We start from the raw sequence: 19560 nt of genomic DNA, 5'->3' as shown, positions 1-19560 counted from the left end.
CAGGCTGGAGTGCAGTGGCAAGATCTCGGCTCACTGCAACCTCCGCCTCCCGGGTTCAAGCAATTCTCCTGCCTCAGCCTCCCGAGTAGCTGGGATTACGAACGTGTACCACCATGCCCAGCTAATTTTTGTATTTTTAGTAGAGACGGGGTTTCACCATGTTGGCCAGGCTGGTCTCGAACTCCTGACCTCAGGTGATCTGCCCACCTCCGCCTCCCATAGTGCTGGGATTGCAGGCATGAGCCACCGTGCCCGGCCCACACTGCGATTTTTAACACAAGATGTGGCCTTTATAATAACTCACTAGGGGCAGGAGAAAAGAGAGGTCATGGCCTGAGGCTTGGGACCACCACACCCCAGTTCCTGCACTGGAAAATTACAGGCTCGTTAAGGACCCAGAGCCCCTTCCAGGGCCACCCCGTTGGTAGAGAAGGGAGAACTTAGAGTCTTAAATTACAATTTGAAAAGGTGGCTGCTAATATATATATTAGAAACAGTAAGAACTGTTGTATTTGAAACAGAACTAAACTTTCTTCCCCTAACTTCTGCCATGAGGTGATTTAAAAAATTTTTTTTTGGCCAGGCACAGTGGTTCACGCCTGTAATCCCAGCACTTTGGGAGGCCAAGGCGGGAGGATCACTTGAGCCCTAGAGTTGGAGACCAGCCTGGGCAACATAGTGAAACCCTGTCTCCATAAAAAAAAAATTTTAAATTAGCCAAGTGTGGTGGCCAGCCCCTGTAGTCCCAACTACTCAGGAAGCTGAGAAGAGAGGATTGCTTGAACCGGGGAGGCAGAGGTTACAGTGAGCCAAGATCATGCCACTGCATTCTAGCCTGGAGTGCCAGGCTGTCTCAAGAAATATGTATTTTTTTCACTTTTAAAAAAGGCAGTCAAATTTAGCAGTGTGGGGGTTGAATGCCAACTATAGTGACACTAAGGTTAATTCGTTCTGACATCCCACTGCCATTCAGACCAGCCTAGAGATGATGTTTCATGGAGGATAGGCGTGACACTGCTGCTGACTCCCCTGAACTGTGGGGTATCTTAACACCATCACCCTACTGAGTTCAGAATGGGCATCTGACCCCCCAAGCCCCATCTCTTCCTCTGTCAACCCTTTTTTCAGTTAAAGCGGCTCCATCCTTCCAGGTGCTTGGGCCAGACCTTGAAACCACTGACTCCTTTCTTACTCCCCACATCCAATGCTTCAGCAAATCCTGTCAGCTGTGCCTTCAGAGCACCTCCAGCATCTGAGTGGACCCACTCCCATCTCACCACCACTTTGGTCCTGTTTTATTTATGTTTTGAAATGGGGAGTCTCACTCTTCCTCCCAGGCTGGAGTGCAGTGGTGTCATCTTGGCTGACTGCAGTCTCCACCTCCTGGGTTCTGCCTCAGTCTCCTGAGTAGATGGGACTATAGGCGCGTGCCACCATGCCTGGCTAATTTCTTTTTCTTCTTTTTTTTTTTTTTTTGAGGTGGAGTTTCGCTCTTGTTGCCCAAGCTGGAGTGCAGTGGCCCGATCTCGGCTCACTGCAACCTCCGCCTCCTGGGTTCAAGCGATTCTCCTGCCTCCGCCTACCAAGTAGCTGGGATTACAGGCATGGACCACCACGCCCGGCTCATTTTTGTATTTTTAGTAGAGACAGGGTTTCTCCATGTTGGTCAGGCTGGTCTGGAAATCCCGACCTCAGGTGATCTGCCCGCCTTGGCCTCCCAAAGTGCTGGGATTACAGGCGTGAGCCACCGCGCCCGGCTAATTTCTATATTTTTTAGTAGAGACGGGGTTTTAGCATGTTGCCCAGGCTGGTCTCAAAACTCCTGACCACAAGTGATCCACCCGCTTTGGCTTCTCAAAGTGCTGGGATTACAGCATGAGCCACCGGGCCTGACCTGGTCCTGTTTTAGATTTTAAGACTCCAAAATAACAACCAAATGCAACACACAATAAAAACAGGCATAAAAGCCTTTCAGCTGGAACCGCCATCTTCCAGTAATTCGCCAAAATGACGAACACAAAGGGAAAGAGGAGAGGCACCCAATATATGTTCTCTAGGCCTTTTAGAAAACATGCAGTTGTTCCTTTGGCCAAGTATACGCAAATTGATAAGAAAGGTGATATTGTAGATATCAAGGGAATGGGTACTGTTCAAAAAGGAATGCCCCACAAGTGTCACCATGGCTAGACTGGGAGAGTCTACAGTGTTCCCCAGCATGCTGTTGGCACTGTTGTAAACAAGGGCAAGATTCTTGCCAAGAGAATTAATGTGCATATTCAGCACACTAAGCACTCTAAGAGCCGAGAGAGCTTCCTGAAACGCGTGAAGGAAAATGATCAGAGAAAGAGGGAAGCCAAAGAGAAAGGTACCTGGATTCAACTGAAGCGCCAGCCTGCTCCACCCAGAGCAGCGCACTGTGAGAACCAATGGGAAGGAGCCTGAGCTGCTGGAACCTCTTCCCTATGAATTCATGGCATCGTGGGTGTTAAAAAAATAAAAGACCTCTGGACTAGAAAGAAAAAAAATAGGCATTAAAAAAGCTATTTGGGGAACAACTGAAGAAATCTGAATACAGCTAGATACTAGAGGATATGCAATCATCATCCATTCTGGTTGTGGTGATGGACGAAGGAGAATGTGCTCAGAGAGGCAAACTGACAAGTACTTCCATGAGTTCGACTGCCCTCAAAATAAAAAGCCTGGGATAAAAGAGTGACATGGACTGAGGATGGGCCGGGGCTTAGCAATGTGGAGGCCACTGGTGACCTTAATCGGTGTAGTTTTGCTAGAGTCATGGAAACAAAACCTGTCTGACGTAGGCCCAAGAGAGAACTGCAAATGGTTATCAGCTGCTTCCCCGTGGAGCTCTGCTGCCAAAGGCCATGAGCTGGAGAGGAAAAAAGGTCAGCAGAGCGGCTTGGCTTTAAGAAGGAGAAATAACTTGATTTTCACATGGGAATGATGGTCCTGGCCAAGCAGAAAATGAAGCTGATGGCAGGTCTTATTGCTCAGGATTTTAGGAACAGGGTAAGTGGGATCCCACCACAAAGTCTGGCCAGTTCCTTCCGGGCTCTCGCTTCATATATGCTTCCATCTGGTTGTAATCTTTTTCTTCCTCAGTGGTTAAGTACAAGGCATTTCCACAGCTCAAATAGTGCGGGAAGAGATCACCACACGTATCAATGGGGAAATTCTCCCTCAGAGGGGAAGCAACTTCCCTAGGCCACCCCAGAAGCCAGGTCCAGAGCCAGGACTGGGCCTCAAGCTCCTGTCTGTCTGGTGCCTTCTGCTTGGCTGTGGGGTTCTCTGGTTCAGGTGGTGATGGGTCAGCTGTGTTCTTACCTGTCCCCAAGACTGGATCCTGGGCTGTCACCTCATTCATACATCGGGAAAGATGATGGCCTCCCCCATGAGAAGATGAAGCACATGGATGGTGCTGGAGGAACTGGGGTGGGGTGCTCCCCCACAGTGCTCCCCCATACTTCCTGTGGACGAACTGTGCTCCCCCACACTTCCTGCCCAGTGTTGTGACTTCTGCATTTCTAAGGTGAGCCTGGCACTAAAAGACACTGGGTCTAGACTTCCATCAGGTTCAAGTTCTGATTCCTGCCACTTCACTTCCTAGCTCTGTGGCCGTGGTACACCTCACCCCTTCTAAGTCCACATCCTCTCCTCTCTAAAATACCGGCACTAGGAGCACCAGCTCTGGTAGCAGTGAGGATGAGATGCCAGCAGAGGCACAGGTGCCTGGATGTGCAATGATGGCAGCAGGTCCATTCACTGAATACTGGGGACCTACCAGGTGCCAATGAGGAGAGAGTGACCGTGGGCCAGGCTGTCCAGGCAGAGCTGAGGAGCTGCTGTTCGGACAACTGCTGGGAGACCAAGGATGGTCCTGGACTGACAAGGAATGAGAAAGAAAGAGGAGCAATGCAAAAAAGTGGCGGTGTTTTAATCAAGTCTCATTACAAAGGCAGAATTAGGAATGAGTCCCACCTAGCTTCCACATGCGTGGGCAGCAGCTGTCACACAGGCCTGTCGTGGCACTCAGCCCATGGCACAGACATATGTGGCTCAGGGCAAGAACCAGTGGATGGGGCTCTGCACAGGAACGCTGGCCTGGGGATGGGAGACCCGGCCTGCCCAACACTGCTCGGAGCCCCTCCCAACTCTGACAACAGGCTCGGGTCAGGACTCCCCGAAATCAGGCACCCTCCTGCCCCACTGCTGAGATCCCCAACGGGCCAGACCTAGCTTAGAAACTTTCTTCCACCTGGCTGGCCAGGAAGGCAGCAAACAGAGATGATGACTCGGAATGATGGGCTGTTGGGAAATGGCTAGGGAAACAACTGTTTCCCTACTGTCCTGGCGGGACCCACCCTGGGCTAACGGGCTTCCCAAGGAAGTCCTAGTGGCTCTGGGGTCCTGAAGTCCCCAAATGGGAACCTAGGCTGAGAGAAGCAAGGCTGTGAGGGCATCCAAAGGGCAGCCTCAGGTTTTGTTCCTGACAACGAAGGGTGGCCCCGGAGGCTCAGGCATGCTCAGTGGGGCCAGGGCCACCAGCATGGGAGTGGGCAGGGGCTGCCACCTGTAGGGGGCCAGCACTGGGCTCCGGGGACGCCAGCAGAGGGGCTGGGAGGCCATCAGCAGAGTCTGTGTCGAGGTCCAGCCTCCCGTAAGCTTCGCACAGAGGCAGGTCATTAGCTTCGCAAAGGCTTGAGCTTTTCCACCACCAGAAACCCCAGGGAGAGACAGGAGCAGGCAGAGAGGAAAGCCAGGGGAGGGGAGAGCAAGACAGAAGCAGAGTTAAGAAAACACGACCACACCCCAGACCTGCCTTTCCCTTTCTCCACTCCTGCTCCATCTGTCCCCTGAGTTGGCAGGCCAGGCAGGGAGAGGGGGCCAGTGGTGAGAGCCACCCTAGCATTCTGAAAGGAGGAAGCCACCCTGGCCCAACCACCAACAGCTGTGTGACCTCAGCAGGCCCTTCCTGCCCAGCCTCCACGTGGGCCTGTCCTAGCCTATGCCTCCCAGCTGGTGCTGGTCCCCCTCCTCTTGCAAAAAGCTGTCAGCCTGGCAGCCCTCCCTCCTCCCTGACTGCAGAAACCCCAGTGTCACCACACTGCAAAGAGCTCTCTGAGGGCAGACTGTGGGTCTGTCCCTGCCTGAGACTTAGCCTGAAGGGGGCGACAGTTGGGAACACAGGCCCTGGCACTTCCCGACAGCCCTACATCAGCCAGGAGGCCTCCAGCAGGCGTCCCCACCTCTAACACGGGGAATCCTCACGGCAGCCAGGATGCAGGTGAAGAGCTCAGCTAGCCCTTCCCATGCCCGCAGCTGTGACAATCCACGCTCGCCTCTTTCTAACCTGCAGGCAGGGGCCCTGGCTTTCCCGCGGCCTGCCTCGCCCCTGGCTTCCTCCCTTGCTCCTGCCCTCAATGTTCAGTCTCAGAACCGTCCTGGGCACAGAGTGGCATCCCGAGGAAAGCAAAGGAGAGGCAGAGCCAGAAAGAGCAACTAACAAGCGGAGAGGGGGCAGGCGAGCACAGAGGCGCAGCTCATGCGGAACAGGGCAGGGCAGGGAGCGGAGCGCCCTTTGGGGGACCAGCAAGAAGGGGCAGAGGAAACTCGGCCAGGACCTGGTCGCTTAAAGGCAATGTACAGAGGAGGACAACTGCTTCTGCCACAGGGGCTGTGTGAGGCCCCCAGGGGGCGCTGGTGTGGACAGGATGCCTGCGGGAGGGGACACAGGCTGGCCTGGAAGCCCCGCTGGGTGAAGCTGAGGGACTGTTGGGGGAGGGCATGGGAAGCCTGGCACAGATGTCCTGTGTTTGCGCCCTGCTCTGCTGCAGGGCCGTGAGCAGGTTCCCTCTCTCCCTGCCCCAAGGCAAGGCAGGCAGGCTGAATTACAGGCCCACAGCTGCTCTGTCCAGGGGCCCTCAGGGACAGTGGCTGCCTCAAAGAGACCGACAAACAGAACAGCTGTGGAAGGAGAGATGCCCAGAAGGGTCTGAAACACCCCAGGACCCCTCTCAGCCACCCTAGTGTGGAGGAAATGCTGCCTCATGTCTGCTGAGTTAATGAGTACTGGGGACCAAAGATTCCCTCAGAACCCCCTGGAAAACTCTAGGACTGCTGCAGCTCAGCAGTGCCACTGAGCCCAGGGCAGGGAAACCAAGCCCCAGGTCATGCTGGCTCTGGATATCTGTGGCTCCCAGCATGGCCAATGGGCAGAAAGGAGTATTTTAAATCCACCACCAGGAAGGAAAGGTTTGTCCAGGAGAAGGCACAAGATGGACATGGACTCTGCATCTGCTGGACTGAATCTTGATTTTCTAAGCTAATGGGGCAGAGTGGAAGGCCTCCCTGTCTCCAGCCTAAGTTCCCCCTAAGTAAATGATACGTAGACTCTGATTTCTCAGGGCCCCTCCAGCTCAAACGGTCGAAAGTTTCAGCTTCTTACGCAGCCCCACAAGGGTCAGGATGATGGGTTTTGACCCTTCTGCATCCCTAGGACCCAGCACGGGGCCTGGCACGTAGGTTGGCTCCAGCTCCGTGGATAAGGCTGAGTGGGTCACAAATTGGAGCTCCAATGGCTTTCAAGGCCATTCCCTGCCTGGGCTTCATCCCCCACATTCCCATGACTGTCCCTGCCTCCACACTGGGGTTTGGTGACATCCACATGGAATTGCATCCCTGGTGCCCTGGACATAGGTGTGGACCTGACTGCCCAAAAAAGGCTGGCCCAGGCTTGGCTGAAATCTCTACATATGGATTCAGAAGCTAACAGGAGCAGCACAGCCCCAGAACGCACTGCCCGAGGAGGAAGGCTCTCGGAAGAGGGCCTGCGGGGGATACAGCCAGGCGCCTCCCTTCTCCAGACTTGGCCTATCCAACTGGCGTGAGTCCTGTGGTTTTCATCACATCGCACTGTGGGAAAGGCCCAGGGCCCTGGCATATGGATGTGAATTGTCTGTCGGTCAAACGCTCTGGCCAGGAGCTCTGCTCTGAAACCCAGGCATGGCTCCACTGCTAAGACCAGCAAGAATTTGAAAAAGCAGAAGGCAGCCTTGCCCGCTGGCCAGGCCCAGGTAGGCAGGCTCCCGCTCTGCATGGGGAGTCCAGCGCTATTTATACCTGGACGAGTAATACTCCTCCTCCAGCTCGTAGAGGTCAATGGAGATCTCGTCTCGCAGCGTGATGAGCTTCCGGTCGCACTCCTCCTGCAGTGCGCGCAGCTGCTGGTTGCGCTGGTCAATGGCCTCGTTCACGGAGGGGAAGTCATTGAGGATCAGGAACTGCTTGAGATCGGACACCAGCTTCATCAGGGACTCGCCGGCTCGGACCTGTGGCCATCAGAACCAGGGCGGGCAAAGGGTGAGGGGGGACAGCGGCCTTGCCTACAGGTAGCTGATGCTGGGCAAGGGATGGCCTCTCTAGGAGCCTCAGCTTCCTCATCTGCAAAGTGGGACTCTACCCCTGACCTCCACAGGTTCATGTGTGAGAATTAAGTGAGAAAACTGGGATGTCAGTTCTGCAGGGCAGGCCCTCCCCTCCCCTCAGCCTCTGGCTTCCACTAAAGCAGGACTGGCCTCCAGTCCAATTATGCAGGTGCACATTCTGCTCATGAAAAACTCAAACCCCACAGATAAAACTGCGATCCCATTTTGCCTCCTGCCCCGGGGTAGGATTAACATGGCTGCCAGCTGGGCAGAGCTCCTGTGGGACCTTTTTCCATGCATTTTGAGCCCTGGACGTGCACCTGCGGAATTATCTGCTTGCTGTGTTTCTCCTGTGATCCGAAGGAATCCAATGGCGCCTACAGTTCCATTCGGCTGTTTGTCTTTTCACTCACAACTGACCTTAGGAACTCCTGAGTTAGCAGGAAGGGCTACCCTCTTTCTGGCCACTGCACGGCTACAGGACGGGCATGGGTGGCTCTCTGCCCAGCCCTCCTCCAAGTGCCCCACGTGAGGACAGTCTCCTGAGAAATGATTTGCCCCCACCTCATTCTTTAAAGCTGCCGAGTGGTGAAACCAAAGCATCTCTACATTTGCCTCCTTCTGCTCCTTCTCGGGGGAAGAAGAGCAGACCAGCCCCAGAGCCCCCTCCACTCCACCCAGGAAACCCGAGGGGACTGATGCTCTTGGAGCCCAGGCCGTGCCCTCCACCCTGGCCACTCACGATGTTGGCGGCTCGCACATGCATCTCGTAATTGTCCTGTTCACCCTGAGTGGCCCGTGACACCTGCGTCTCGTCCTCAATCTGGGGGAAAACAAGAAAACCTAGAAATCAACCCAGCCAAGGCATCCCCACCCCTGGCCCGGCCCAGCCCAGCTTACGGTAACTGTCATCTACCCAGGATGTCCACACTAGCCACAACCTGTCTGTGGTGCCGTCTACAGACCTAAGCGCTGTCAGCCAGACCTCTGACAAGGTTCAATTCCACCTTCTCTTGTTCTGGCCATGGGAGACAACATGCACCTTTGCTCAAGACAAATAGAGGCAACCCACGCTGCTTGCTGTGCTAGGTGCAGGGATGGGGGCTTATCTTGGCCCGGTCTTTTTGGGCTGTGGGAGCCCTGTTTGGTAGTCCAACCGTTGTCACTCGCTTGGCATTTGGTAAACTGTTGGATGAGTGAAGGGATGATGTAAGTTTTTTTTTGCGACCATTTCCTGATCACTTCCCAGGTGCCAGGCTGTGTCACGCACTTGACCACCATTAACCCATGCCAGTTTCACAGAAGCCTGGCCTGCCACCCCTGGTGTATAGGTGGCCAAGAGAGGCTGGATGGGGCTTCCCAGCAGGCCTTGCAAAGGCTCAGTTTGGGGTGGGTGTCAGGTACCCTCAGTGGTTAAGACCCAGACTTCGGGGGTTCAAATCCTGGCTCAGCCAGTTGTGAGCTGAGTGACCTTGGGCAAGTCACTAAGTCTCCTGGGCCTGGGTTTCGTCCTGAAATGAAGAGGACAACAGTGCCCACCTCACAGAGTCCTCATGAAGATTCAGCAGAACAGGCACAGATAACCTCACAACGTGGCTTGATACATGGCAAGCACTAAGTACATGCTAGCTTCCATCCTCATCATCACCGCTTATGGAGCCTGCCAGGTCTGCAGCAGCCAGGAGGGATCCAGCCCAATCTGATGCAGCTGTAGCTGCAGTGGTCAGCAGGCTTGCAGGCCCCAGTGCTGACCGCTCCACCTGCCTGGAGGGCCCCCCCCACTTCTCCCCTCAGTCTGCTTTTCTCCTGCTCATTGGCTGTGTGCCAGGCCCCGAGGTAACTGTTTTACACAGATAAACTCACCAGTCATCACAAGGACCCCACCATGCAGGAGAAACTGAGGCACTAAAAAGTGAAATCTCCATTCAAATCCATACTGTTAGTAAGGGCTGGACGTGCCATTATTTGGTTTGCTTATCTACTGACCAGCTCCCTGTGCACTGGGTGCTTCCTGCCTGGAACACGATTCACTCGCGCTGCTCAGCCCCTGGCCTCTCCTGTCTCCACCCCTTCTCAGACCCTGGTCCCCTTGGTGGGCCACCCCACCCCCACCTTGGCGGTCTTGATGATCTCGGTGAAGTTGTCCATGATGGACTTAATGTCGTCCTTCAGCCGCTTGTTGTAGGACTGCAGCAGCGTCTCCTTGCTCTGGGGCAGGGCTCTCTGCTGGGCCATGGCCGGGCCTCAAGCAGCGCAGCGGGGAGACCTGGGACCTAGAGTGCAGCACAGACCTCTGAGTGCAGGCAGAGTCTACCCCAGCCACCCTCTATGCCCCAACCTTAGCAGAACACGCAGATTTCTGGGGATTCCCTTTCTGCCAAATAAAGTCAATCACTGAAACACAGATGAACTCATTCCATCAGCAGACACCGCAGGGGGTGCCAGGACTGGCCCCGCCTTTGCCAGAGCAAGCTCATCCTGGAACTCCTGGCCAGCCCTCCAAGCCCTGTCCAGGGCTCCAGTCCAGACTTCACGTCCAGGCCCACAGCGTGTCCCAGGGAGCCCTGCAAACTCAACACCAGCTCCCCGTCCCCAGCCCCTGGCTTAACTTCTTAGCCCGCCGCCACCTTCGCCACGCCCTCCCATCCGAAGAGTCCTTCCAATTCGACCCCTCTGCACCGCCTACATCCACGCTTTCCTTCCACTCCCACTCAGGCTGCCCCGCTCCAGACCTCATCCCTGCACTGCGGGCCCCGCTCCCTCCAGTCTCTGCGCGGCAGGGAAGCGGTCCTAAAAAGTGGTCATTCCAACCGGGCGCGGTGGCTCACGCCTGTAATCCCAGCCCTTTGGGAGGCCGAGGCAGGGATCACCTGAGGTCAGGAGTTTGAGACTAGCCTGACCAACATGGTGAAACCCCAACTCTACTAAAAATACAAAAATTAGCCGGGCGTGATGGCAGGCGCCTGTAATCCCAGCTACTCGGGGGGCTGAGGCAGGAGAATCGCTTGAACCCGGGAAGCACAGATCGCAGTGAGCCGAGATCGCACCACTGCACTCCAGCCTGGGCGACAGGGGGAGACTACGTCTCCAAAAGAAAAAAAAAAGGGGGGTAATTCCACTCCCTCGCTTAACATCCCTCATGGTTCCCCGGTGCGCCGGAACAAGGGGCTCAAGTTCCGCGCCGCGCCTCTCGGCCTCTGCCCTGCAGCCGCACTGGACGGCCTCGGCGCTGGAGTTGCCTGGCCCTCGGGCCGGGCCTTTGCGCGCGGTGCTCAGGGAGGGCCCGGGGCCCCCTAGGTTCGGAGTCTGGCGCACGACCGAGCGGACTCCTGGACGCACTCGCATTGTTTGTGCCCATTTTTGGCGGGGTGTGGGAAATAAGTCACACGCAGGAAAGGGGATCTCCGACCCCAGCGCCTACGCACCCACCCACCCCCACTCCCGCCCACACACCCACCCCCCCTCCATCCCCACCCCCCACCACACCCTCATACCCTCCCCAGCGCTAGCGCACCAGACGCCGCGTCCGCCGGGTCGGCCTAGGGCGGGGTGGTCAAGTGCCTCTGCGACCCGCACTTTCCCGCGTCTCTCCCACGGCCTGGCCCTCCCGCCGCAGTCTCTCTTCCCCGCCGCGCCGCGGTCCGAACACCTAGTCAGCCGCCGCAGTCTCTCGGCCCCGCCTCGATTTTTAGCTTTATAGGAATGCTGTTGCTTTAAATCCGAAATCCCGTGCCGGTATCAACTCTCGCGATCTCCGAGGCCGCATACATATTACCCACAATTCCCTTTCCTTTCTCTCTCCTCCCGCCGCCCAAGATGGTGAGTGAGCTGTAGTTCCGTGGCCCTATAGCCAGGTTCCGGCTGTATCCGCTGCCATCCTCCTCCAGGCGCGGCCTCGGAGGGCCTCCTGCTCCTCCTGGCGCTAGGAGAGCCCCACTCGGTGTGGCACGGAGACACTGAGGTGGATTAGAGCCCCACTTGGTGTGGCACGGAGACATTGAGATGGACTAGAGCCCCGGGCGGCCGAGAGCGGAATGCGTTGTTCCCGGTGTCGCAGGGCTGGGTGTCGCAGGCCTGGAGCGCCGCAGTGCGGGGCTCGGAGCCCTAGCGTCTCTCGGGCTTGCTGGGGGCCGCTCCAGAGGCCTTGTGAGCGACGAGTTCTGAGCCCGCCCCTGTTGCTTCTGGAGCCTGCGGGGCCGCGACTCAGAGGAGTCATGAGTCCGGGGCGTCTCCTGGGTGGGCGACGCGAAGAGAGCGTGGTCTCGGGCTTAGCCTTGCTCTGGCCACTCGGGGTTCCCAGGGCTGCATGCTTGTGCGGCTGAATGTGAGATGCTCCTGTCGAGGGGTGGTGCTGGGGGGCTGCAGAAAGCTGCTCGCCAGCCTAGTTCAGGCAGGTGCTGTCAGCGTCCCTTGTTTTGGAGGAGCCAGTCTGAGCCCTACCCCCGACGAAGCGAGTGGAGGCGGCGGTTTAACTGACGTTTTCTTTTTGCCCAGCCGAAAGGAAAGAAGGCCAAGGGAAAGAAGGTGGCTCCGGCCCCAGCTGTCGTGAAGAAGCAGGAGGCTAAGAAAGTGGTGAATCCCCTGTTTGAGAAAAGGCCTAAGAATTTTGGCATTGGTGAGTAACAAACGGCAGAATGAAAACGGTCTATGTTTTTCTCAAGGGAAGGTGGTAATTAGGTTGTGTTGTATCTTGTAGGTTTTAGTGGGTGTAAAGTGGTCGCAGTCCTTAACTTGTGTCTCTTAGAGACGGGGGCAATGATGATACATGCTTCTTGCTTTCATTGGGAGTTGCTGAGCGAGCATTCAGCTCAATATGGTAGTGGCCTTGAATTCAGCTTAGCCATCTGGAAACAAGTACAGTAGCAGTGGCGCAGCGAGATACTAGGACTGCAATTCTGCTGTACTTCGTGGCACCTTGGCTTCTTGTTAGATGAGGAAAAGCATCGTGCTCTTTGTTCTCAGGTGTTTGTGTGCAGATGATGTAAAAGAATATTTGCTATCTGAGAGATGGTGATGACATTTTAAACCACCAAGATCGCTGATGCACCAACACCCTTCCTAGTGGCCCCAGACATGAACTTGACATGGAATTTGAGCCTCACTCGATGTCACCCTTTACTTCTCAGGACAGGACATCCAGCCCAAAAGAGACCTCACCCGCTTTGTGAAATGGCCCCGCTATATCAGGTTGCAGCGGCAGAGAGCCATCCTCTATAAGCGGCTGAAAGTGCCTCCTGCGATTAACCAGTTCACCCAGGCCCTGGACCGCCAAACAGGTGAGGTTCTGTGGCGTGGAAAGGAGTTTCTCAGGCAAGGATTCCTTATTTCATCCAGAACATGAGGGGGATGGTCTTAGGCTTCTTGAACTGCAATTGTCATTAAATTATAGTCATATAGCAGGACCGCAGTCCAGCATTTGTTATTAAGTGTTAAGTGACAAGGATTAGAACCTTGACTCCAAGCCTAAACTGAAGAGTGTTTTTCCAGCTACTCAGCTGCTTAAGCTGGCCCACAAGTACAGACCAGAGACAAAGCAAGAGAAGAAGCAGAGACTGTTGGCCCGGGCCGAGAAGAAAGCTGCTGGCAAAGGGGACGTCCCGACGAAGAGACCACCTGTCCTTCGAGCAGGTGAGTAGGCCCCACCTTAGGGTGAACACTGGGGGCGGGCTGTTGCAGTGATGTAAAATTTCTTCGCCTGAAATTACTGTGAAGAGTAAAACCGAGCTTTTTAACACTGAGTCAACAGCTGAGCCCAGCAGCTTCTTGTGATTAGAGCAGGGCCTGTGAGAGCTCACAAAGTGGTTGTGTGTTCTAGGAGTTAACACCGTCACCACCTTGGTGGAGAACAAGAAAGCTCAGCTGGTGGTGATTGCACACGACGTGGATCCCATCGAGGTGCGTTTGCCTGTTGACTGCTAACCCAAGGGCTTCTGGCATTACCAGGAAGAGAGAGTAGACCTAATGCCAAGTCAGTGATGGGACCGAAGTGGGTGAGGGCAGTACTGACACAGATCCAACACATGCGTGGCTCTTGCAATGATGTGAATCTCTCACTGAATTCAACCTTGAAGTGCGAATCCATGAGCTTTTTAACCCTGAGCAATTGTTACAAGCTAACTGAAATTTGCTGCTTTTGGTCAAAATACAGTCTTCAGCTAATGCTTTCTTCCAGCTGGTTGTCTTCTTGCCTGCCCTGTGTCGTAAAATGGGGGTCCCTTACTGCATTATCAAGGGGAAGGCAAGACTGGGACGTCTAGTCCACAGGAAGACCTGCACCACTGTCGCCTTCACACAGGTGAACTCGTAAGTGCACAGCCTGGCCCCAAACTTCCCCCCCAGTTCATTTAATCCATGCCTCACAGTTGTTTCCTTTTGCCTTAAAGGCCAATCTTTTAGTTTAAGAAATATATTTATCTGAACTTTTGCCAATGATGGTTAAGAATTTCTTCACCTGAATAAACCATGTGGTCAGCATTGCATCTGAGGCAAAAGACTGTCTTGAGCTAAAAGGTATTTTTGCATTCTAAAAGGGAAACTAAGGCAAAAAACCCACTTTTGTTTTCCCTCCTGCCTTTTTAGGGAAGACAAAGGCGCTTTGGCTAAGCTGGTGGAAGCTATCAGGACCAATTACAATGACAGATACGATGAGGTAAGAGGCAGCTTTACACAAAATACTGTCATGCGCAAATCTTTCTCCCAAATAACTGGCTGGCTTAACCTATGAGAAGTTCTGACGATCAGCTTGGAACAGCCAAACAGAATAACGCAACTAATAACCTTGAAAATCTCAGAAAACAATAAACCAAGCTAACTGCCTCTTTTTGTCTTTTCAGATCCGCCGTCACTGGGGTGGCAATGTCCTGGGTCCTAAGTCTGTGGCTCGTATCGCCAAGCTCGAAAAGGCAAAGGCTAAAGAACTTGCCACTAAACTGGGTTAAATGTACACTGTTGAGTTTTCTGTACATAAAGATAATTAAAATAATACAAATTTTCCTTCAGCCAGTGTCTGTTGAGTATCTCGGGTTGAATCTTACTTGGGGTTAGCAAGTATCCTTTTTTTGAGACACAGCCTCACTCTGTCGCCCAGGCTGGAGTGCAGTGGTGTGATCTCAAAGCAACCTTCGCCTCCCAGGTTCAGGATATTCTGGTGCCTCAGCATCCCAACTGGCTGGCCGATATTTGTGTTTTTGGTAGAGATGGGGTTTCACCATGTTAGCCAGGCTGGTCTGAGCTCCTGACCTCAAGTGAGCCACCGCACCTGGCCCTTCCCACCCTTAAATACATTCTTAAACCAGGCATTTTGTTCCCTAGAGATGTAACTTGCATATCAAGTTTTGGGAAAGTTCTTTGGACTGAAACCAAGCCAGGATTTTATGATCAACCAGTCATGAGCTCATTTAAGGTACAAGGCCAGAACTTTATACCAATAGCACATGATCCAGCATAAAGGCAGTCTTGAAATACTGCATTATCCAGGGACAGGGCTTTAGCAGCTGATCTGTCACACACCAGGTGTCCCACGTAGGAATTTCTTAAACCACAGGTAGGATGTAGCTGCAGAGAGTCCATACCTAGGGGTTGAAAGCAAGCCAGCATTAGCAGGCTGCTAGGCTGAAAGGGAGGAAGCCAGAGGGCCGCTGGGGACTCACCAGGTCACGATGTACTGCAGATGCTCGTTCCTCAGAGTAACTCTGGTTTGCCCTCCAATGGGTCCTCCAGGGACTGTGCTCTCTGTGGAGACAGCAGACTCAAGTCCACCCCCTACTGCCTGCCAGCCTCTGCACCACTTCCTAGCGGCTGTCATTTTTGCGTGGCCAGTTGGAAGTCCTGTATGGCCTTTACGTTGGGTGACCATCCCTGCCCTTGTCCGCTCAGTACTTGCCTAGGTTCTTTGCTGAGTTGCTGCCTCCCCCCACCCGCCATATACACATGTGAGAACATAAACCACAGCAGTGACTGGGCAATGAGGGTTAGGAGGAAGGACAGTATTCACAAAAGCTACTTGTTCCGATATGGGCTGGTCCACAACGTACGGAAGTTGGCATCAATGAAGATGGGCTCTGCGCCTGTGATTCTGGCCATAGCTTCCAGGTCTCGATAATGCCAGTGGTTCCTTTCTGGATTGTTCTCAGGGACAAAAGGCTGCCTGGTTTCTGTCAGCCTCACCATCCCAATGAGGTCCACTTCTCCCTCAATCTATAAAGGAAGGTGTGTGAGATTGCATGGAGCCTGGTGGACTCCCAGAGCCTTCTCTAAGGTAGGAAGAGTCCATGTCCCTTACCTGGCCTTTCTGCCGGGTTTCAGGATTCACTTTCTTCCTGGGAATGAACCCTCTATTTACCAGGATGGTGACTCTAGGGTAATGAAAGTGCTACTTCAGGTGGGGAGGGTTTTTGACTAAAGACAGTCACTCATGGTCACTCAGGCACCCATAGGAACAACTAGAGCACCAAGGAAGGCTTTTAAAACAGGGCTGGCTCAGTGGAGCCCTGGCAGTGCCACACAGGCAAAGTCTTCCTCTCTTGAGGCCCCTTCGTGGTTGGTAAAAGCCTCCCTGCCACCATCGCTACCTTTTTACCAGTGTGGCTTTCCCCCTCTATCTCTGCTTCTTGTGGTCGACCTACTACAATGTGCAACTGGTGAGCAACGCTGCCACGCCAGTTTAGACCCCACACCTCTCCCCTGAACTATGGCAAGAGCTGTCTCCAATCCCTCCTCCTAACCAAGGCAGCCGTGAGGAGCAGCCCTGGCACCCCAGCCTGCTGGAGATGAGCATTTGGGCCCCATCCCAGCCCTAAAACAGGAACCCATGGGTTAACAAGAGCCCCAGGTATTTTCATTTGTACGTGAATCCTCCAGTTCCCTAGTTAATCACACAGGTGCTCCTGTACCTGTCATTTGCTTTGCCTGGAATGTTCTTCCCATCTCTTAACTCCCAAACAGCCCTCTAGGGAGCCACCCCTGCCTCCACTCCCTCAAGGTAGGGCTGGGGTCCTTTCTCTTGAAGTCCTCTTGCTGGTCCCTCATAGCTCGCCATCATCTAATGTGTGGGCAACTAGACAGTTCTCCAGAGGCAGGGCCCCTGTTTCACGAATCCCTCCTTTCCCTTCAGAGGTCAACATACAGAAATTATCCAGTCATAAATGAGCTGGCTGAGAAGATTAAGTCAATGTCACAATTAGGGACTTAAACTATGCAAGGAATTGAATCTCCTGGGTATCTTGGGTTCCCCAGGGTCCTACCAAGGTTGGGGATTGTGAAGGAAATAGTGATGTAAATTAGTATACCCTGACTGCCTCTGCCAGGACAGCCAGCTCCCACATGCCCTACTCACCCCAGGTCGGTGCAGTGGAAGGGAGTGACCACATAGGCCCCACTCTGAGTTGAGGAGGAGATGAGGCCGCCCTCCCGGGCCTCCCGGACAGGGTCCACCATGGTCCGGGGCATCATATACAGCTCCTTGGAGTGGTCAAAGCACCCCCTGACCTTCACTGGCCTATACTCCAGATTTTTCAGTTCCATTGGGCTGCATGGAGATAAGAACAGTGGCCGAGCAAGGTTTGGCCGGAAAACGAATCCCCTGAGGATGGCAGACTACACAGCCCACCAGGGCCAGACAAGTGAAGGAGAAAGGCAAAGGGCGTGCTCTTCAAAGGGGAACTTTGATGCCATGTGGGAATGTGGATCTGCACTGCCAGAGTCCAACTTTACAAGAGAGGCTAAAAATCTGGACTCCTCAATGAATATTTTATGTGAAATTTTAAAAAATATGTGGGCCAAAACCCCATCTGCAAGCCAAATCTGGCATACTGTTTGCTACCCTGAATGGAAAATGTGGCTGAATACACCTATCTCTGTAGGGCATATTCTAGGGAGAGAGCAGACAAATCATTCAGGGCACTTTTTCAAATGACCACCCTCACGGTGAGACCTACATTATCTGCCCTCAGCCACAGGGCCTTGGGCCCTGTGGAGGATAAGTTTACTATACCTGAAAAAAGGGTGACACCCAGGACTCAAAATGAGACTTTCCTCCATATGTCAGGAGGCAGTCTCAGGTAGCTTCACAAGGGCAGTCAGGTGTCAACAGCAAGCCCAACAGATGACTGATAATGAGAGCTCCCACCTGAGGTCAAGGCAGTGACTAAAAGTCCCACCAAAAGGGGCAGGCTGGCCAGCAGAAGCCAGGGCTCTGCTGTTGAACTCAAGTAAAACAGGCCCTAGGGGGGCAGCCATGCACTCACTCCGCTGGCAGAGGGACAGGCTCAGCCAGAACTCTGGACTCCAACTCTGCAATCAGGTTCAGCTTCCACTTCCGACGCTGGACCTACAGTGACAGAGCATAAGCCCAAGCAGATGGCAGCAAGGTCAAGGGCCCAGAGTTACGCACACCAGATGCCGGTCTTTACCTGCCATGTCCCCAAGCCAAAGGCAGTCACAGGGATGAGGAGCAGGACCCACTGAAGAAAGGAGTCATCTTCCGCTTTTGTGGCAGATGCTTCTGCTGCAGAACTGCCACATCTGCTTGGCCTCCAGGCCACCCCTGGAGAGTTTCACAACACTGACATGGAGCCAGAAGCCCTCGAACACAGACCTGGAGCAGCCAGTTCCAAGACAGACTCCAGTACTACCAATCAAAACCTGCTGCCTAGAGCCAACTAGCAGCACCTGTATCCAGCCCAGCTCCTAACCCGGTGCCCAGAACAAGGCACACACAGTACGTCTGCCAAGTGAGTAAGTGGGATCTAGGGCTCAGTGCCGGTTTGACCACCAACCACGACCCTGGGTAACTCATGACTTTTTACTCAAGAATCTAGATGTATTCCACTGCACTAAGATGCACCATTCATCCATTCAAAATGCATTTAATAAGCAGCTACAGTTGGCCGGGTGCGGTGGCTCACACCTGTAATCCCAGCACTTTGGGAGGCCAAGGCGGGCGGATCACGAGGTCAGGAGTTCGAGACCAGCCTGACCAACATGGAGAAACCCCATCTCTACAAAAAAAATACAAAAATTAGCTGAGCACGATGGTGCTTCTGTAATCCCAGCTACTCGGGAGGCTGAGGCAGGAGAATCGCTTGAACCTGGGAGGAGGTGGTTGCTGTGAGCCGAGATTGCGCCATTGCACTCCAGCCTGGGCAACAAGAGCGAAACTGTCTCAAAAAATAAAAAATAAGCAGCTACAGTTACTAAGTAGCTTAGTCAGGCACTAGTGGTTATTGTGTTATGTAGAAAAATATATCAATTCAGTAATGGCTCACAGAGCTCTCTTAACAGCTTTCCATTTTTACAACTCATCGTAAATGTAAAGAGGGAAGAATGTACACAGAAAGTGCCTTTAAGCTCTCAGAGGATGAGTTCCATCCGCTGAAAAGCACCAGGGGCCTTGCGGATACTAATTTTTTTTATATATATATAAAAAGGCAGGCCTGGGGCAGGCTTGCACAGCACTCTACACACGGCAAAACAGCCCTGTGCTGCACACTGAGAGGAACACGTAAACCGCGGTGGTTAGATGCGCTTTACTTTCAGAGCCCTGGGCTTTCAGCCTGGGCTGGCCACCCATTAGCTGGATGGGACGTTCGGAAGTAACTCTCGAGCCTTCTCTGTAACAGGGGAACGACCAAGGAGCTACCTCTCGCGTTGTGAGGACAAAGCGCTCGCTACATGGCCGGCACACGACCACAGTTCCACTGAAAGCATTTTAATACGGAACTTGTCACTCCCAGGGAGCCTCCGCTCAGCCGGCAGTTGGTTCATTTCAATCCCCACGACAACCCTTCAAAGTGCAGGGCAGACAGCAGGTGGCTCTGCCCAGGCGCCTGGATCACAGCCCGGCCTGCAGCCCTCACCTGGGCGCGGGGAGACCCTGAGGACGCTCCTCCAGGCGGCGCTGGCCGGGGCCTGCGGACACGGACGGGCGGGCTGAGCTCCGGGACCCCTCCCCGCGCCCCGCACCCGCACCCCGCACCCTGCACCCCGCACCCGGCGCTCACCCGTCCCAGCCCCGCCGCCCGCAGCCCCAGCTGCGACGCAGCCCCCGCCGCCATCGCACCCAGCCCCGCGGGCGCTTCCGGGACGCAGGAGGCATCTGCATCCGGGGCGCCGCTGAGTC

The 19560-nt window shown here is 54.2% G+C and overlaps 3 protein-coding genes and 4 non-coding genes across 10 annotated transcripts; 5 read left to right on the top strand and 2 right to left on the bottom strand.

Annotated features, from left to right (window-relative positions):
* Window positions 1-3931: 3931 nt before the first annotated feature.
* On the bottom strand, window positions 3932-11146 carry MED22 (mediator complex subunit 22). 2 transcript variants are annotated; one of them, XM_016962002.4, is made up of 5 exons: window positions 10957-11146; window positions 9555-9715; window positions 8185-8265; window positions 7138-7346; window positions 3932-4721 (listed from the first exon to the last, which is right to left on the bottom strand). In XM_016962002.4, exons 2-5 carry the CDS (start codon window positions 9675-9677, stop codon window positions 4532-4534), a joined length of 603 nt encoding a protein of 200 aa, XP_016817491.3. In that variant the 5' UTR covers window positions 9678-9715; window positions 10957-11146; the 3' UTR covers window positions 3932-4531. The 2 variants fall into 2 exon arrangements, with proteins under 2 accessions (XP_016817491.3, XP_016817490.3); XM_016962001.4 differs by having other exon boundaries at window positions 10937-11071.
* An 87-nt stretch (window positions 11147-11233) lies between these two features.
* RPL7A (ribosomal protein L7a) lies at window positions 11234-14440 on the top strand. The gene is made up of 8 exons (NM_001246603.2): window positions 11234-11261; window positions 11937-12057; window positions 12569-12718; window positions 12930-13070; window positions 13258-13337; window positions 13615-13745; window positions 14022-14091; window positions 14276-14440. Exons 1-8 carry the CDS (start codon window positions 11259-11261, stop codon window positions 14378-14380), a joined length of 801 nt encoding a protein of 266 aa, NP_001233532.1. The 5' UTR covers window positions 11234-11258; the 3' UTR covers window positions 14381-14440.
* LOC112204457 (small nucleolar RNA SNORD24) lies at window positions 12414-12488 on the top strand. Its single transcript, XR_002938101.1, has one exon. It is a non-coding gene; the product is annotated as a small nucleolar RNA SNORD24 (small nucleolar RNA).
* On the top strand, window positions 13113-13186 carry LOC112204449 (small nucleolar RNA SNORD36). The gene has a single exon (XR_002938094.1). It is a non-coding gene; the product is annotated as a small nucleolar RNA SNORD36 (small nucleolar RNA).
* LOC112204448 (small nucleolar RNA SNORD36) lies at window positions 13474-13546 on the top strand. Its single transcript, XR_002938093.1, has one exon. It is a non-coding gene; the product is annotated as a small nucleolar RNA SNORD36 (small nucleolar RNA).
* On the top strand, window positions 13865-13932 carry LOC112204450 (small nucleolar RNA SNORD36). Its single transcript, XR_002938095.2, has one exon. It is a non-coding gene; the product is annotated as a small nucleolar RNA SNORD36 (small nucleolar RNA).
* Window positions 14441-14838: 398 nt separating the features above from the next.
* SURF1 (SURF1 cytochrome c oxidase assembly factor) lies at window positions 14839-19539 on the bottom strand. Of its 3 annotated transcripts, none has more exons than XM_063787466.1 (9): window positions 19501-19539; window positions 19298-19349; window positions 17852-17985; window positions 17687-17769; window positions 16777-16968; window positions 15724-15796; window positions 15476-15638; window positions 15092-15173; window positions 14839-15013 (listed from the first exon to the last, which is right to left on the bottom strand). In XM_063787466.1, the coding sequence occupies exons 1-9, from the start codon at window positions 19534-19536 to the stop codon at window positions 14944-14946; spliced, it is 885 nt and encodes a 294-aa protein (XP_063643536.1). In that variant the 5' UTR covers window positions 19537-19539; the 3' UTR covers window positions 14839-14943. The 3 variants fall into 3 exon arrangements, with proteins under 3 accessions (XP_063643536.1, XP_009455909.3, XP_063643537.1); XM_009457634.4 differs by having other exon boundaries at window positions 19442-19538; XM_063787467.1 differs by lacking the exon at window positions 19298-19349 and having other exon boundaries at window positions 19442-19528.
* Window positions 19540-19560: the final 21 nt, after the last annotated feature.

The sequence above is a fragment of the Pan troglodytes genome, chromosome 11 (genome assembly GCF_028858775.2).
Source record: "Pan troglodytes isolate AG18354 chromosome 11, NHGRI_mPanTro3-v2.0_pri, whole genome shotgun sequence".
Classification (NCBI taxonomy): Eukaryota; Metazoa; Chordata; class Mammalia; order Primates; family Hominidae; genus Pan; species Pan troglodytes.
Note: the sequence above shows the minus strand (reverse complement) of the source record. Positions and strands in the feature narration are given on the sequence as shown.

Bases quoted from the DNA above. Each gene is read 5' to 3' on its own strand.
- MED22 (XM_016962002.4), bottom strand. From the start codon at position 9,677: ATGGCCCAGCAGAGAGCCCTGCCCCAGAGCAAGGAGACGCTGCTGCAG. The intron at 7,347-8,184 runs GTGAGTGGCCAG...TGATGGCCACAG, and splicing joins ATGTGCGAGCCGCCAACATC to GTCCGAGCCGGCGAGTCCCT. The intron at 4,722-7,137 runs GTATAAATAGCG...GTGGTGGAAAAG, and splicing joins GAGGAGTATTACTCGTCCAG to CTCAAGCCTTTGCGAAGCTA.
- RPL7A (NM_001246603.2), top strand. The intron at 13,071-13,257 runs GTGAGTAGGCCC...TGTGTGTTCTAG, and splicing joins ACCACCTGTCCTTCGAGCAG to GAGTTAACACCGTCACCACC. The intron at 14,092-14,275 runs GTAAGAGGCAGC...TTGTCTTTTCAG, and splicing joins ACAATGACAGATACGATGAG to ATCCGCCGTCACTGGGGTGG.
- SURF1 (XM_009457634.4), bottom strand. From the start codon at position 19,495: ATGGCGGCGGGGGCTGCGTCGCAGCTGGGGCTGCGGGCGGCGGGGCTG. The intron at 17,986-19,297 runs GTGAGGGCTGCA...GAAACTCTCCAG, and splicing joins CAGGGTCTCCCCGCGCCCAG to GGGTGGCCTGGAGGCCAAGC. The intron at 15,639-15,723 runs GTAAGGGACATG...CTTCCTTTATAG, and splicing joins AAACCCGGCAGAAAGGCCAG to ATTGAGGGAGAAGTGGACCT.